Source organism: Ictalurus punctatus, chromosome 10 (genome assembly GCF_001660625.3).
Source record: "Ictalurus punctatus breed USDA103 chromosome 10, Coco_2.0, whole genome shotgun sequence".
NCBI classification, from domain to species: Eukaryota; Metazoa; Chordata; class Actinopteri; order Siluriformes; family Ictaluridae; genus Ictalurus; species Ictalurus punctatus.
The window spans coordinates 21677453-21695000 of record NC_030425.2 but is presented as its reverse complement, the minus strand read 5'-3'; the positions used below and the strand labels follow the sequence as shown (position 1 = coordinate 21695000).

General features: G+C 40.6%; 1 protein-coding gene across 3 annotated transcripts in view; it reads right to left on the bottom strand.

Moving 5' to 3' along the window:
- Positions 1-37: 37 nt before the first annotated feature.
- The window catches only part of furina (furin (paired basic amino acid cleaving enzyme) a), an 89505-nt gene continuing 71994 nt past the window's right edge, over positions 38-17548 (bottom strand). For all 3 annotated transcript variants that reach the window (XM_017477538.3, XM_017477539.3, XM_017477540.3), the window contains exons 8-16: positions 15416-15588; positions 11174-11386; positions 9706-9806; positions 8047-8150; positions 7508-7625; positions 5184-5363; positions 4888-5012; positions 3488-3616; positions 38-987 (exon numbers count right to left, since the gene is read on the bottom strand). In XM_017477538.3, the coding sequence (XP_017333027.1) occupies positions 359-987; positions 3488-3616; positions 4888-5012; positions 5184-5363; positions 7508-7625; positions 8047-8150; positions 9706-9806; positions 11174-11386; positions 15416-15588 (1772 nt within the window). In that variant the 3' untranslated portion in view covers positions 38-358. The remainder of the gene's footprint in view (positions 988-3487; positions 3617-4887; positions 5013-5183; positions 5364-7507; positions 7626-8046; positions 8151-9705; positions 9807-11173; positions 11387-15415; positions 15589-17548) is intronic.

Sequence of the window (17548 nt, the reverse complement as noted above, 5' to 3'; positions counted from 1 at the left end):
CATGTAGTGGGACTGAAAAGAAGAGGAAGAGACTAAATGACAATCATTGTGTTTATTGTGTTTTTGGAGAGTCCTGCTGGCAAGCCTGGGACAATCAACTTTTTGTTTTTTTGTCTCATCCTCCAGCCAATCAGCCATGGAGGCGTTCTTTTAGAGGCACCGAGGCCAGGTGTGTGCAGAGTGGCCCTGATATTATGGTTCACCACTATGGAGGAAAATAGGAATAATAAATAAACTGCAGGATCAAACCCCAAAAAAGAAAAGGGGAGACAAGCCCGTGAAAGACCATATCGTCAAAAAGATAAAGAAAGAAAATAGTTGAGGAGAAGATAGATAGCAAAAGTGTGTGGGGAAAGGGTTAAAGAGCACTTTTTGTTTTGATGAAGGCAGTTCTCTCATTGTGGATGTCGAACTCATCGTTGTCAGACTCAGAGTTGCCCCCATCTTCATTACACATGCTTGGTATACCCTTGTAGGAAATGATGTCGCTGCGCGCCATGCTCAGGCCGAAGCTTGCGCGCATTACAGAGCCCACGCCGGCTTCAGAACTGTACATTTTAGTGACGCTATAGGAGTGGAACTGAAGCAGGCCAAACACCACTACAAAGGTGGCTGCGATAAAGGCACAGCAGAGCACTGCCACAGTGGCAGGCAGACTGGACGAGAGCTGTAGATTCATGATGCCAGAAGAGGCGCTGCCGCGCAATTGGAACAACCCAGCATCGGGTGATTCACGCTGAATCTGGTTCTGGTGCTGGCAGGTACCAGTGAGTAGGTCCAGGTGGCTGTGGGGTGGGCATGAGAGACAGTCTCTTGGCCCTGTGCCGCTGCAGGTAAGGCAGAGCTCATGGCAGGGCATGCAGGTTGGATGCAGGACAGCAGCCACATCGTTATAAGAGGAAAGCTCAGACTGGGAGACAGACGTGAAGCCTGCAGGGCACTCATGTACACAACCCTGCTGGTACATGTAGAACCCGGGGTTGCACTCTGCATACACAGAGAAAAGAAAACAATTATAACTGCACAGAGAAGGAAAGCTTGATATGGTGAAGAATACCAGGTATGGAAGAAAAAAAATACCTTCACAATATGCTGAACAATAATAGTAGAGAATAAATAATTTGGTATATAGAATTTGGTACTCTGACACTGTATACAGACGAGAATCACTTATTAGTTCCCATATTGAATTTCCCTGTCTACTAAATAGCAGGCCAGATGAGTGCTAAAGGAGCAGTCACTGTGCACTACAACTAAACACAGTCTATCAGGTTAGTTAGAAAAATGACCTAGAATCCAAGGTTCCTTTAGGATCGTCATCCTTGCAAAGAGCAGATTTTTCTGATACCCAAGATGAGTAATTTGTGTTTAACCTTGGTTGTATGCCATAAACCAACCTTAAGAGACAAGTATTTTAGTTAATAGGAAAACAATGAGCTAATCAGGGAGCAGACGCACATTTTTCCCCAGTCCCCAATTCAGCAAACAATAAATAATGAAACAAAGGTAATTTAAAATGTTATGCTTCGTACCTGGCTGTAATTCTTAATGGCGCTAACAGCTCTAGACATTTGGAGAGGATCTTAGAAGAGCAACATGGACACATCTGCCTACAGCCAGGCAAATTAGCTCAGTTACAGCTACTATATCAGTGTTTTGTCTGTTGAAAACAGCACAAATGTGGACTCTGTGTCCCTGAGGACGGGCTTAAAAACCACTGAGCTACCAAATCAAGAGGCAGATATCAGGGGTTATAAATATTCTGCCTACTCTGTAAAAGACCCACACTTAAGAAGAATAGGAAGTGGATAGCACTAGAGACTCTCACAGTGGTTTAGCCACAGAGCACCTGCAAACAGAGCAGCATTAGAAAATTAAATAAATAAATAAAATGCACTTTTTAATTTTATTTCTCACTATTTAAAAAAAATAATTGAGAATATACAGAATTTGATAACGTTATAATGTATTTACTTATTGGTTAAAAAAGTCTGTTTGGAAAAATGGGTTCGGGGTAGAGTGCTAGGTTGGATAAATCTTTTTTACAGACCCCTCAAGGCTGCTTCAGGCTACACCCACATTAATCTGGATAGATCTGAAAAACTGCATTTTCATTTTAAAACGCTCTCAGTTTAGCTGGCATTTTCAAACGTTTTGCAAAAATTGCTCGTCCACACGGAAACGTCTGAAAACGCTTACATCCCTATACTGTGTATGCATATCGCGCTTTGGCCTGCGTCATATCCGTCAGGAGTTTATTTAAAAAATGCAATCTGAAGGTTTAACAAAGTGACATTAATGTTTAACAAAGCTATCAAACTGGATAGCAGGCAAAACACCTGCAGTACATTATCGTCTTCCTTCTTGCTTGCTGCGAGTTGAATGGGTCTCACATGACCACATCACATGTCTAAAAATAAATAGGTCATTGTTTTTGAATATCTCCGTTTTCTCAATCCACACTACAATGCCAAAACGTCGTTTTCAAATTTATCCAGATTAATGTGGATGTAGCCTGATCCCCCATCTCAGTCTGTTCAGAATGGAAAATGTGCCAGAATCCACGTTGTGCTTCCAAAAAACAAACGACAAGAGATGTAGTAAAACGAGAACAAACACTGGTATAATTTGTGAAGGTAACCATTTGGATGACCCACCTTCATGTAAACAAATGCAATGCTAACTCCCATTAAGATAACAACGGTAGTGACTGTCAGCTGAAAAGTTCATTGGAGTTCATTACTGAGAAAAACAGGACAGCGAAAGCAATCCTGACTTGCTAATTAGTAAGAGCCAAATTTCATAGGTTTATAGTGTTACAACTTGGCTATCAAACAGCTAGTGATCTAGGTGACAAAACCACAGGCCAGGCTAAAATAATAACACCGTCACTCACCCAGCATAATGTTTTCGCCCCCACACGGCTAATGCGGTGAACAAGAAAGACAGACATATGCACACACTTGCCCCAAAAAGCACCCATGTCTTATATGTCACAACTTGCTGATGTTTAGTAAAAGTAAAAAAAAAAAAAGAAAGAAAGAAAAATAGCCTGTAAAATTTTAAACAGGGAAATGTAGCAAAAAGTTTAATTTTCATTTATAAATGTAGACCATCCTAGCTATTTGGCAAAATCCTTCATTTCAAAATATCATTATATAGGTTAACTTCAAAGAAGTACATGAATATTTATTTAATTACTTATTCAGTTATTTTAGCCTCAAAGCCACAGTATAAATCTAGTGAAGCAGATACCAAATGTGGTGGCTGGTTTACTATAATGTATAACTTAAACTTTTCCCCCAAACCATACCTTTTATCTGAAAATGCATTCAAAAATGTACACAATAGTAAAATAATTAAATAAATAGGTGAAATTTAACATCAATTTCAAGTGTATATTGGGACACAAATGAATGCACGCAACATTGCACATACAGGTGCTGGGCTGCAGGGGGCACTCTTATTTCAGCAGTGGACCTCTTACCTGTGCAAATCTGACTGAGGTCATAGGTTTTACAGCCGTCTTCAGGGAGTTGGACGGAGTCTGGTGTGGACAAGCCAGCTGATGCAGAGGCAGTGCCGTAGAGAACCAGCGTGAACTGTGTTAGAGTGCCTGAGAGACAAGACATGAAATAATGATCCATTCATACTGAAAAAAAAGTGTAGCCTCTGCTACTACACAATACGTTTTTGCCCATGGTACCAACTCTTACTACTGAATTTTTCAGCAATTAAGCTGTACATGTTGCAAAACAGCTAGAGATTAACATGATGTGCTTTAGTAGATTGTACTACTTAACAGAATACAGAGTCTTTTAAAAATGTTTATTTAAGAAAACCGACTGTTAATGTCAAGTTGATTTATTTCACCCAGTTTAACTTGGCACCATTAAAATCGGTTACTGTAGACTGTTAAAAGTCAACAGCTTGCTAAATCAGGCTAATACAATCAATGCAACTCAATTATTCACACTATAGATGGGCTAGTAAAGTAAAACACACACCAGTTGAATAATGTAAGCCAGGGCTCAGTGAATATTTACAGTCTGCATAATGATAGGCTGGACAGCCTGATATCAGGGGACAGGGGAAGAGGGAGTCTCAAACCTGTGATTTACTTTGCCATATTTAATTAATAAGATTTACAGCAGGATACAGAGAAGGAAAACAAGTAAAGCCAACCAACTCGTAAAAACAACAGACAGAACAAGATGACGGGAATAAAGGGAGGATGCAGCAGAAGACACTCCTAATTTCCTGTCAGGTCTACAGCATTGGGAAGCTAATTTCTCAGAGCAAGATTAACTGCTGGCCTTAATTGCCCTAGCCTAGACAGCACTTTCAGTGTAGAAACTTCCTTCAGACAGCTATCAAGTTAATGGAAAAAGCTTTAATCAAATTAGCTCAACCGGCATTAAAACTGTTACAAGCCTAGTGAAAGATTTTCAAAGAACATGAGGGAATACAAAAAAGGTACAACAAATCACATCCTCCAACAGAAAGCCCTGTTTGGAAGTGTCAATAAACTGATAGTCCGCTAGCGAAGGATTTGTTCACTGCTGCTATAACAATATGTGCTCAGCATTACGTTTGACCAACATCAAACAAAGAAGCAATCAATTATTTTGACCTTGAGAAAAATAAATAAATGAATAAAAATTGTCAAACCTTGCCACAGTCCAACCCCTCTGTTATTTATGCTAAAAACATAGTGCATTCTGCAAGATTCTTCTAGTTACACTTGCAAAGTTATGCAGAGAAGCAGCCCACTGGAACTCCAGGAGTGAGACTCCTCGCTTCAGCTAAAATGTCTGCCCTGCTTTCCGCATGCATTAATGACTGTATAAAATAAAGAACCTTGAGGGAGAGGATATTAATAGTTACCGTAGTCACTGGTTCCAGCCACATTCTCAATTTCCAGAGTCCACTCGCCGCGAGGGTCTTCGTCCCATGAGTGGGTGGTCATAAAGGCCCAGTCGTTGAAGCCTTCAGAGGAGTAGTCATGAGGTCTGAAGGACAAAGACAGAAAGTGGTAACCTTTAATTGGAGCGAGTGACACAACCAATGTACAGTCCATACAACAGTGGGTCTGCCAAGAGGAAGGGAAGAAAAACATCATGCCCAAAAACCTTACACATTTGACACAAGACAAGCAAAAAAATAGGTTTACAGCCCCTGACCTGGGGGTGAGCAGAGTTGACCGGGTGCCCTGTGGGCTGATCAGGTAGATGGCCAGGTTTCCACGACGGTTGTAGGACAGTGTGAGCTGGGCTTGGACATGTTCCAGAGAGCTCACAAAGTTGGGCTTGCCTGAACACGCGTCTACGCTCCTGTTGATCACCAGGTGGCTCCCAATGTTCCTGAAATAAAAGCACAATTTATTTTTTCTACAAGACTGCATTCTGTAACAGTTCCTTTCAAAACGTGGTGAACTGCAAGATGCTGAAAGTCACAGTGACTTGTCCTTTCCCTTATTACACTTAGTCCTGCTAATAAAACGAACACAATTACACAAAGCTGTGCCATAATCCACATTCAATTAGACTATAATCAGTGATGTGATTCGAATAGGAATTAAGACCCCCCCGGTCAGGGCTCCAAAGTCATAACTCTTTAGTAGCTTTTTTGTATTTTTTGCAGCACGTCAATTTACTGATTCTGTGCTTTTAGCAGTTGCACATTTGATCCTTTCCTTGGCCTCCCTAAAGGGAGAGAGGTTAAAAATGCATCGTTTTTAAAAATTCATTCATATAATCTTAGAAACAATAAATCACCACATCATTACTGCTTCCATGGAAGAGCTTAGCTGAATGCTTAGATTTTTTTTTGGTAGTGTTTTTGTAACAAGTGCACTGGAGTCAAGGTCTGTGGCAACATCACACTTGCATCATGCAGCCTACAATAATCTAGATTCTCAGCAAAGCACAAAAACATTTTCTCCATTCCCCTTTCACTTTTGGAATACCAAATGACAAGGCTGATAAGCAATCCAAGTTCAACTGTAAATCATTCCAGTTATCAGCAGAAAATCGAAACTGTGTCTCATCAGACCACCAACTGATATCTTCCAGACCAAGTGTTTTCCCATATCCACCACACCCGTTACTGCAGAACACAAAAAAAAGCCCCACAAGGATCAGAACCAGGTCACTGTGGCCTGGACAATAACTTGATCGCACAAGGACGTCACAAGTACATAAAAGCCTAGAGCAAGGGACACCACATTAAACTTTAAGAACATGGTAAGCTCTCCCAGCTAGAGAGCTAGTTTGTGTCACTGAAAGCCAGATCTCAATACCCCACAGCAAGTCCTGTAAGGATCCTATTCATGTTAAGCAGGACCAGGGCTTAATAATATAAAGTTAATGATCCCTCATATCATCCGTGAGATCGTAAACAAAATAAAAATTCTTGCACACAGATGCATGTCAAAAACAGCACAGTACTTGCAGTCTGGGCTTGACATTGGGAGGAGGGGGATCAACGCAGAGATGTAATCACTAAGCTCAGCTGGACCAGCTCCAGAAGCGTGACCATACTAACCAGCATGCTCAACTGGGCTTCGTTCCAAAGCCCTCTGATCTTTTCTATAACATGAAGGAACCGAGGGGGAGACGCAAATGAAAAGAGCATGAGCTCTCGATAGGGCTTGTGTATGTGCTTGTGTACATAAAGGAGGGGGGCATTTGGAGGAGTGTGTGATTGTCAGCAGAGACACGAGTGTGGTATAGATCATCTGCAAGTAATTATTTCTTTTAGACATGCACCGCAGGCATGCCTCCCCCTCATGACGAAACATCAAACCCAGCAGAGCAGTTCAATCTACGCTCACGTGGACTGTAAATGAGACGTGCACCCTAGCACTGCTTGTCAGTACAATGCTAACTTCCTATTAAAATCTGGCTTTTCTTGAGAAATCAAGGCCAGAGATACAAATAATCTCAAACGGTCTTGTAAGGCACCCCAAGTGAAGCCTGTGAGCCATATGTTAGCACATACAACACGCTAAAGCCAGAATGTCTCACTCATTTTTGGTAACGGGCCACTTTACACTTCTTAGTTCAATGTCAAGTGGACTGGACCAAAAATAAATAAATAAATCACTGCAATTACAATTCATTAACCCACACCCCTTTTAATTTGTTTTGGAAAGAGACCTGGTTACGGCTTAACGTTTTTTGCTTGTGAATGGAGAATTACATTAGCATCTTTAGCGTATATGATCAAGTTTACAGCCCTGTGTTTATTTCTCTATTCTGCCACCTAGTGGAATAACAGGCTAGTTCTTTTTCAAACCTTTCCATTCAATTACGGTTAACAACATGATTTTAATTTAGAACAAATTCATAAATTCATTTAGCAGGCCAGATTACAAACTTTATTGGACCAGCCCCAGGATGTGGGCTATAGGCTTCATACAACTGCCCATTACCTTTCACCTATTATAAATATGCTAGCTGTATTGGGTTATTTATTAGAATCTTGCTTTGAGTGACAGACTAACCTGGACTCAGACAACATGGAGATGACACACTTCTGCTGAGGGCCCACACTGGTCCAGTTCTTGGCCTGGGCCACGATGGCAGCAGCATCCAGCAGGCCATATCCATACGAGTGGCTTACTGAAGAACAGACAGAGTGAGACAGACAGATATAAAGTGTTGGACATGTACAGCAAGATGGGAAAAGATAAGAATAAGACAAGAGATGGGCGATATAAATATGTGACAGTTGAGGAGAAACAGATAGAAAGAAAAGGAGATGGAGAGAGTGATTCGGAGGGAGAGAGAGAGAGAGAGAGAGAGAGAGAAAAATAAATCAATACTGCTGACAGCAACCTGGCAATTCCATGCAGTCCAGTTTAATAGGGGCCTGAGCATTCAATGACATTATGAGACAGGCGAGGGACTGGAATGCATTCTTGATTGGTATAATGAACATCGCTTCATTGAGTGGCAACACATCACACTTGGTTGTGGAGCTCAAGCACAGAATAAACAGAGCAGACAGCAGACGAGAAAAGCACAAGGTGCATGTCAGTACCTTGGCGTCCAACCCCATTGGTCTTCCAATCGTTAGTGATCAAGTGAGCTGGGTTAGATGTCCTCACAACCAGATGCTGCATATCCCTCCATGACAAGTTTTTACTGTCAAGACAAAAAATAAATAAAAAAAAAAAAAATCTATTAGAGCTAACTCATCTCTTCCAACACTTGGTCTTTAAATGAACTGTGTTAAGTAGCAAGTGGCATTCAGGGTGAAATTTCACCTGTAATTCTAAAGCTCTCGCAGATAGAGAGCTGTTTTACAGGCAGGAGAGCAAAAAGGTCAAGTCTGAAACGCAACACTAGGATCAAGCAGTTACGCCTGCTGCTTACACAGCTTCAGGTAATGCTAGAAATGACTAAGAGTCATAACTACGTCATAGTCCCAATGAGACATCCTACTAATTTAGGGTGTTCAGACAGCATTGGACCAGAAGCTGAAACTATCTACAAAGCCTTGTTCTAACTTACGCCATACAAACCACAAACGCAACACTTAAGAGTTAGCAACACTATGGTTAAATGCTACCGCTATGACATCATCTGCTTTCTGCTGAATCCTGAATTTTGAGTGCAGGAACCCCTATTTTTCTTAAAGACAGTATTTTATCATCAGCATAAAATATTACTGTATGGACAGTTGTATGGGATGCGCAAACATTTTTATATAAAATGTGTGATCTAAAAAAGACTTAAGCAAATTATTATTCTTTAATAAAGTTAATGTTTGCCCACAAGAAGAATTTGGCAACAAAACAAACTGGATAACAAAAGCATACTCAAATGACCATATAAGGCACTGCAAGGAAATAATTTCCTAGAAATGAATTATTTCCTATATTTGAAACACCCATATTCATGCTGTAGATTCACATGGATTCATGGTTCAAATTGCATAAGCAGGCTTGTTGTAACTCACCTGATAGTTGTCAGTAAGTGTAATGTGCGCATGAATATTCTTTGCGTCTACTTTTTGATGTAAAAAGACACATCCTAAAAGCAGTTTCTGGATACTGTACACTTGTACCCAATAAGTGGCGCTGTAATTAAAAAGACTGCTCTGTGATTATTTCAGGACTCTTATTCCCAATAGACTCATGCTAAGCATACATTAAACAGACTTAGTACTGTTGCAGAAGAGTAATGACTTATAATCCCACAATCCAGTATCACCCAGAAGAGGACGGGTTCCTTTGGGGTCTGATTCCTCTCAAGGTTTCTTCCTTATGTTGTCCATTTCCTCTGGATTGCTCTTTAGAATTCTAAGTTTACATCCAGGTTCCGTGACAATGTCTGTTGTTAAAAGTGCTATACAAACAAATATTACACTGCGTTGAAAAGCATAAACCAGCATTAAAGCTGGTTGATCTCCACGAAAGCCGTTGCTGTATGTGCAGCAGTTTTGCACAACCACAATATAAACAATATCTGAAAATCTCTCATGGAAATACCGGTCACTACCACAGTGCAACATGGGGGAAGTATACCACTACTGTAATGACTGCCTGGAAAAGTATCATTCCTGGTCCTGTCTGTTTAGAAGGCACTAAAACAACAATCACGACAAAGCCACAATATCATAGTTCAAAGCTTTTGATGGTGTATTATGATATAGTCGTGATTCCAGCTGTAATTAGCTGGGGTTGGTCTCACTTACTTGGCTTCCAGGGCGAGGGCTATGATTCCTGCAGCCAGAGGAGCTGAAGCCGAGGTGCCTGTGTGCGAGTCTGTACACTTCTGTCTCAGGTCTGTAGTGATCTGTGGGTAAGAGGAAACATTCAAGCCATCTTTTCATAATGAAGAGCTCAATATGTAAGAGACTCTAGGCACACTAGAAACTTAAGCAGAGAGGGTTTGTAGGATCAAATAAAGACTGAAGCATTAGGAGAGTGGCTGTGCTGCATATCTGCTTTGGCTGCATCCAGATCCAAGTCGAGCTGCACAAGCTCGGGAACCTGATGCGTGTTAAAACATTCATGCAAGGTTAGAGGCATTCATAATTAGCCCTTAGGACTGAGGTGACTGGTGTAAGGAGCAGAGAGGGATGAGAAACTAGTGACAGAGAGAAAATTAGACTGCAAGAAAGACTGTGGAATGGTTCATGACAGAGAGACATCCTGGGAGGTGCACCGACTGAGACGGAGCGGCTCGGATTGAGGCTAAGTGCTAAAAATTGCTGAGCAGCTGAATGACAGCTCAGAGGCGGAGGACGCGGCAATTTGCTCTTCTTCATTCAAAATGGGGGCATCAGAGAGCAGGAGAGAGAGGAAGATTGCCCGTCACTGTATGAAAACACAGGCCCATGTCAAGATAAAGCCTACGGAAAAATGAAATCTGAGCATCTGTGCAGCAACATATTTTCTTTTTTTCTTGGGGGGGGGTTAATGCTGAGTCATTTAGCATTATGGGAAAATGTGGGCACTCTCAGTGTAAAACTCTAACAAAGGAAACTGAAAACAAGCTCAAAAGAATGACATGGCAAAACCGGTACGATTACAGTATGAGGTTACTGCTTTGTCTCAAAATGAAAACTTACAGTACAAAGCTTCAGTCTGCACACTAAAGACAAGGTCTGAAGGGCTGGAAAAGTGCTTTTGCAGTGAATACGGCATTAAGAAAACACAATACAGACCCTCAGGGCAAACGCATCCACTCTCCTTCAACTCGCACCATGCCATACTTCACCATTAACAACTGGCATGTTAAATACCATCCACATTTTCCTACAAAATGCAAGGGCCTCTTTAAATTTGCCCCATGGTGCACATTTTATCATCTTGACCACACAATTCAATGGAGTTTCTACAACCACAGGCATTAAAGACATCAGGACAGGGCCACTCAATTTCTTTTTAAAAAACATTTATATTATAAATATGGTGCTTAAGTAATTTTGACCTGATAGTAACAAGGTGATATATTAGTGTTAAAAAAAAAAAAAAAAAATCATTTATAAAGACTAGGCAGTGAAGTTGGAATCACATTCTTTGTAGATTAACGTATACTTCCTACTTTGAAAGAAATATAACTGGATCGCTGTAAAATCAAAAGAGAAGCACTGGGTCAGAGAAGCATGCATTGCTAGGTAGTGCACCCAGGGGCCTGGTGCAGCATGATGGACTCACAATCTGTTTCTCGTTGAGTCCTCCGCTGCTGTAGGTGGTGGCGAGGGTGGAGGAGCAGGCCTCGCTGTACCACGGCACGTTGCCATACTGCGTGCTGCTGCTGATTGAGAGAGTGTAGATGCTGTTGGTGTAGCCGTCACAGTTGCAGCTGTCTTTCTCCCGGCCCCCGTTACCGGATGCCCACACAAAGATGGAGCCCAGCCCACGGCGACCCTGCACAACGAAAGGATAAAGACACCAGTCAATACCACCATGTTTAAGATTTCTACCGCATATTCGATACACTTCTATCTGATATTGAAGACTGACTGAGAACATTAACAACAGTTAGGGCTACCGCTTTGAAGAAGGAAAGGAAAACTCCTTCTAGCTCCCAGCTGTCATAAACTCAGCAGATGGTGTCATAAGAACAATGCAGATGTCCTCAGGATAATTACGTCTGTTTATATACTTTACTATTGAAACTCTACTAGCAAATATCAAATGATCTGCAAATCACTGAAATGATGAGCAGAAAGGTATGAGGCATGTTTTCAGGGTATATTTTAATATCCCACATGGCTTTCATTTCAGCATGCCGTCCCAGGCAAAGACAAGAAGTATCTAATTCAATTCAGATGTTGTTTGCTGGTTACCTTTGATCAGGCTTTGTTTGTGTTGCCCTGTCTCATACGTCAGGTTCTTAACAATAAAGCAATAAAATGCCTCCAATAAAAACAGCTCAAGTCCAATTCAGAGAAAGTTCATTGAGCTCTTTGTGTTTCTGCCCATGTACACACCTGCTGGGGACTGCAGACCTCCTTTTGCATGTGTTTGGCCAGGCTTCAGCCCTGTTTGCTTTAGGATTTATTCGGCAACGCAAATCTCATTTCCTGAAAAAGATCCGAGTGCTGGCACAAGACAGCGCTCACGATCTACTCAGGCGGAGAAAACTTTCAATACGGATTAACGAGGTAATAGCTGAGGTGCTTCATGCCAAAATGATTGGAGGAACAGCACACAGCTCAGAACAGAGCACGAAAAGTTTATCTTGTGAACAGACCACTAATAAAGGGCGAAATTCTGGATTGCTGCAAGAGCCACCTATTTACACTCCTGAGCAAAAATAAGAGAGAAAATAAAAAGGGGCCATTCCCAAAATGGCAGAAATATTAAGATTTAAATGGTCTTAACAACAAACCACTGGTCAGGAAATTAGCAATAATTAAACAAATAGATAAAGTAACTTGGCATGAGATAGCTTTTACCTTTAATTTCTTTAAATGTCTAAGCCTTGTGGCTAAACTTACAGACAGCTTTTTATTTTATTTTTTTAACTTTAATTTTTTTTTACACCCGGACATGTGTTAGTTTGAATTTTACATCAAACATTTTAATCACCATCATGATTTTACCATTGAGTACATGAAGACTATATAAGTGAATTCATTTGCTTCTTGCTTTTCCACCAAACAGTTCACTGCAGCAAAAGGAAACAACCAAATGGTGGTACTTATATCAAAACAACAGCCAAGTGTTCTATTCAATTATTTGTCTTTTTATGTGTCTTTAGGAGAGACTGGGATCAGTTCTCAGGAGTGCATTTGTTTAATTCTTCTTAATTCTCTGACTAATGATTAGTTGTTAAGACCATTAAAAGCTTCATATTTTGCCGTTTTGGGCTTGACCCCCCCCCTCGCCCAAGAGTGTACACTTCAGTCACTAGGAATATTTGTCAAATAAAACATTGTGCATTGAAGTCCTTGAAATCATATGGATGGCCAGCTTGTGTAGACTTCTGATTTTCCCAAAAAATAAGACCTAAAATACTTACACGGCAAAACTCCCACAAAAACATCAAATCAAGATCATGGTGCAGAACAGTGATAAATGTGAATAGCATATTTAATTTGCATCTTAAAACAGACATCAATTCCATCACCACGGAAAATAAAAACTCACTGCTAATAAAAAAGTATGTCATGTTAATGTGACATGATTTTTTTTATGACCGTACTTTTATGATCCACAGATCAGGAGGGCTCACTGAATGGTCTGATGAAGATGAAAATGATTAAAAACATATGCTGTGGGCTTCAGTCACCCAAACTCAACCTAATAGAACACTTCTGGGAAATTTTGGAGCGAGGTTTTAGACAGCGCTCTCGATTACCATTATCAAAACACCACCTGAGGAGATATCTTTGGAAGAACAGTGTTCCAACAGTGTTGTGTGACGAGGCATACTAAAAGCAGAATCTGAAGGTAAACTAAGGCTACTGACTATTACAATCAGAGTCACAGGTTCTGAGGGTTTACTGTCAGAAACTCTTAGGCAGTCAGTCTCCACACAGAATGGATGACCGTACTGGACCTGTATTTTTCCACATTCAAAACTGTACTATTACTGTTGCTCAGAGCAACAAAATGCAGTCTGCACTGACAACATTGTCCGACTCTCTCCTATTGTCTGTCTGTCGGCTTGAGGCCAGTTATACCACCTCCATGAACATGGCAGTGTGCGAGTGTGTGTGTGCCAGAAATTAAAGTGATCGCTCAGACCAAAATGTACACAAGTAGGTGTGTATTTATTCAGCCAGGCAATTTGGTGTGTGAGGTTTGCTTCTTTTGTTTTTGCAAAGGCTGACTGACTACATTTGCCCTAAACAAACAAACAGACAAAAAAAAAAACGCTCTCTTTTGGCTGAACAGTTTCTTTAACCCTCGTATTATGTTACCCTCATGTGTTTAAAAAAAAAAATAAAAAAATAAAAAAATATCACATCCATTATGTTATGGGTCAAAATGACTTCCACAGTTTAAATACACACAAAAACACCAAAGAACAGCATAACACAGGAAACCGTTATCATGGCTTGTCAGAGACTACAAAATGAAGAAATATGAGAACATACCGTATGATATAGAAACTGTATTTTGTTCTTTTCAAATGTATTTAACTCTTTTCAACCACTATTTTTTAAAACATTTTCTTTCTCGAACTGTGAAACTTTACAGTAAATATGGTACAGTAAATATTTACCACAATGTAAAGATTTTTAATTTACCTAAATAGGCTATATCAGAATAAGATAATAGGTTTTAAATAAATAGGATGTAATAAAACTTTGTAACCTTAGTTTTGTAAGCTTGGGGCTTTGTAAGCTTAGTTTCAGATCCTGTAGAAATGATTTCACCCCGCCTCAAATTAGTCTGTACATAATGAGCACAAAGTAACTGTGCTTTCTGCAGATGTATTTACTGCACTGTACACACGTGGTGCTAGTTTAATTCTGTTTCTGAGGGGGGCAGACCTGGCATCTTTTCTGTTTCTTGCAAACACCTGTATCCACTGAATCCATTTCTTGGAAATATGGAAATACGAGTAAGCTCCATTTCACCCTCACAGGGCAGTGAGTCCAAGATATAGCAACAATATCCATCAAGGAATGTTTTTATTTTGGGTCTGTGCAACTACTCAGTGAACATGAAAGCGTAAGAGTCAAACTGACCCTTAACATCATATTTGTTTACAAAATATGTTCAGTCTTTCCACCACACATCAGTGTGTCCACAATTTGCATACAAGTTCATGACTCTAAATGAGGAAAACTCAAAGAATTTCAAGGCGAAAAAGAACGATTAAACAGTATTTCAGATATCTCAAATGTGGAAATTAGTCAAATTGACACATAACATAATAGTAGGAGGGTTAACGTCAATCTCCTCTCACTGTTATACCAATTTACCACGTACCTACAGAGCAATTAGGTGTTAAGGTTTTCCAAAGCACTAATGCTCCAGACATATCTGCATAAAGATTTCTCAGTTAAAAAAATATAAATAAATAAATAAAATAAAAAACCTTTAAAAGGTGACATTTAAATTAAACAAGCATTACTCTGCCTGTTACTCCCTAATAAGACTTAAGGCAATCTTGTTAAGAAAAAAAAACACCACATCTTGACATTTTGGACTACACATTTCTGCCTTTGAAAGATGTTTTCCATGGTAACAGTTGAAAGCTATGAAGGTCAGTGTTACTTTAGGAGTAACTTGCACTTTCGTAATGCTTACAGCTCACAGCAAAGCAGTGAAATAAAAAAATACCAACAGTGTAGATAACTTCCAAAAGACAGTTTTTTTCCCCCTTGGTAACAGAACAGAGATTAAAATATTAAACCACTAACAGAAGATGCAAAGTAAAGTAGGGGAGAAACAGTAGACAGAAAGAAGAGGCGAGAACAAGTCAATATCACTGACCTCAGTTACTCCTCGTAAAAAAGCCTCCTTTGCCAGCTTGGCAGGGCCATCCACCGTTTTTCCGTCATCCTCCGGCCCCCAGCTAGCGCTGTAGATGTCTATATGCTGAGGGTTGAGGCTGAGAGATTGAGCTTCCACCACATCGGTCACCTCTCCATCCAACATCCGAACACCTGAGAAGAAACAAGACCCATTAGATTTGAGACACATGCACGATACCTTAAACATTTAATTCGTATGCAATGGGTCAGGTTACAGAGTTGTGACAACTGAACACTTGTCGTGCATCCAAGCTGTCAGAACGAGTGAGAGATTTTTTTTTTTTTGGGTTGCTTTTCATACCTTTAATCATGATTTCATGATGGGAGAGAAGAGCCTTGATGTTACCAGAGAGGGTTATAGTGTTCTTTCCAGAGAAAGAGGCACCAGACAATCACAAAGACAAAGCCTCACTTCTGCTTAGACAGCTTAGAAATACAGGACGTGGTCATAAACTTTTATGGATTTAAAGTTGCCACTCCAATACGAAGAAAGAAAAAATCCCTGAGTGGGCGTAAGCGACGCATAAAATCAGCTCAACGTGAAAGTACCCCAGGGTTCAGCACTTGATGAAAAGAGGTTCCAGACAGAGGTTTAAAGCAGCTTCAGTATAATGCAAAAAGACATCTGCAGAGATTGTACAGATTATAAAGCAAAAGATCTTTAAAAGAGAAAAGGACGGGGCCCAGAATCCTACTCAATCCTCGAGTTCATTCAGAGGTGATAGCCATCTTCTTTCCTCACTGCTGTCAGGTATCCCTTTATAGAAGTCAAACAATGAAGAACTATCTCATCAGTTTCCACTTTTCTGTACAAAGAGAACCTTAATTCTTATGGGATGCTTGCAAAGATGTCAAGGCCTCTCAGTCTAAAAATGTCAGCTGCGCTTCAGTTAATCTGATTCTGGATCAAATATGTGGAGGTTTACCTTGAACCGCAGAACGCAGTCAATGCCAAAAAGTTAAAGCATAAGGAAAAAGGGAAATCAATGACAGTCATCTCAACAACAATGTGGATTGGTTCTTTGAAAGTCATGGCAGCAAGGTCACTCGTACTTCCCTCATACTGTACAGGCTCCCACACAAACAGAAATCGAGTACTTTCATGTTCTGAGAAATATTAAAACCCAAAGCTGTCACCGCTACAGAGAAACCAGCAGCTAAAGTGAGTGCCCCAGCCAGATATCAGGAACAGACAGCCTAAGCCGTGTGTCTAAAACCCAAAGTCTTCAAATCCCTCAAGCGCTTTAAGAAATGGAGCCATGACTCCTTAAAGAAATGAAAAAAAGAGATACACCCTGGAAAATAAAATGCATGACACGGGAACAGGGTAGAGCTGTCTAAATCTCTCCTCATATAAACCTTCCAGAGAATGGCTTTTCTGTTACCAAGCCACATGGAACATCAAAAAGCCCTCCAAGCAAACATGTTTGCTTAATGAGTGCTGGCAGTGAAGTGTCTAAATCGGAGCGTGGCCTACTCGTGCTGGGGCTTCCCTTAACAGAAGGCAGACTGAGCCATCGCTTTGGGTCACTTCTCCAAAGCAGTCCTTCTGTTCGCACTCTGATCTTCACATTTCCTTTCCTTTCCTTTCCCAGTCCATTTAGAAGAGAAGCCAATTAGGTGAACGTTTCCCCTTACAGATGAGATGAAGGAACACAAAGTATGGCTGCATAACAGCTGCTGATTCTCATTTGGAAGCTAATAGAAGAAGGGGGTCCGTTACGCAGAAGCACGGGGCAGAGTGGATAATGGAGTAAGAGCTTTTCTAATGGTTTTCCCATGGTGGCAGAAGACCATGTCGCCTTTTTTTTTTTTTGCTGTACAAGTTACAGCTAGGCAGGAGCGTGAAAATATGCACAAGCTTCAAAAGTGGGGAAGGAACTGTTCCGTGACCTAAAAGCAGATTGGAAAAGGATGGCCTGAGATATTCCCCTGCAGGAAGAAAAAGACTGGCAAAAAGATTGCAAAAAGTCTCAAGTGGGGCATTAAATGAGGACGTTACGGTGTAGTGAGGGGGGAAAAAGAAGACCGTTTTAAAGCCACTATACCAAGCTGCTGCACAAGTTCTTTAGCCTTGATTATTGTGAGTTTT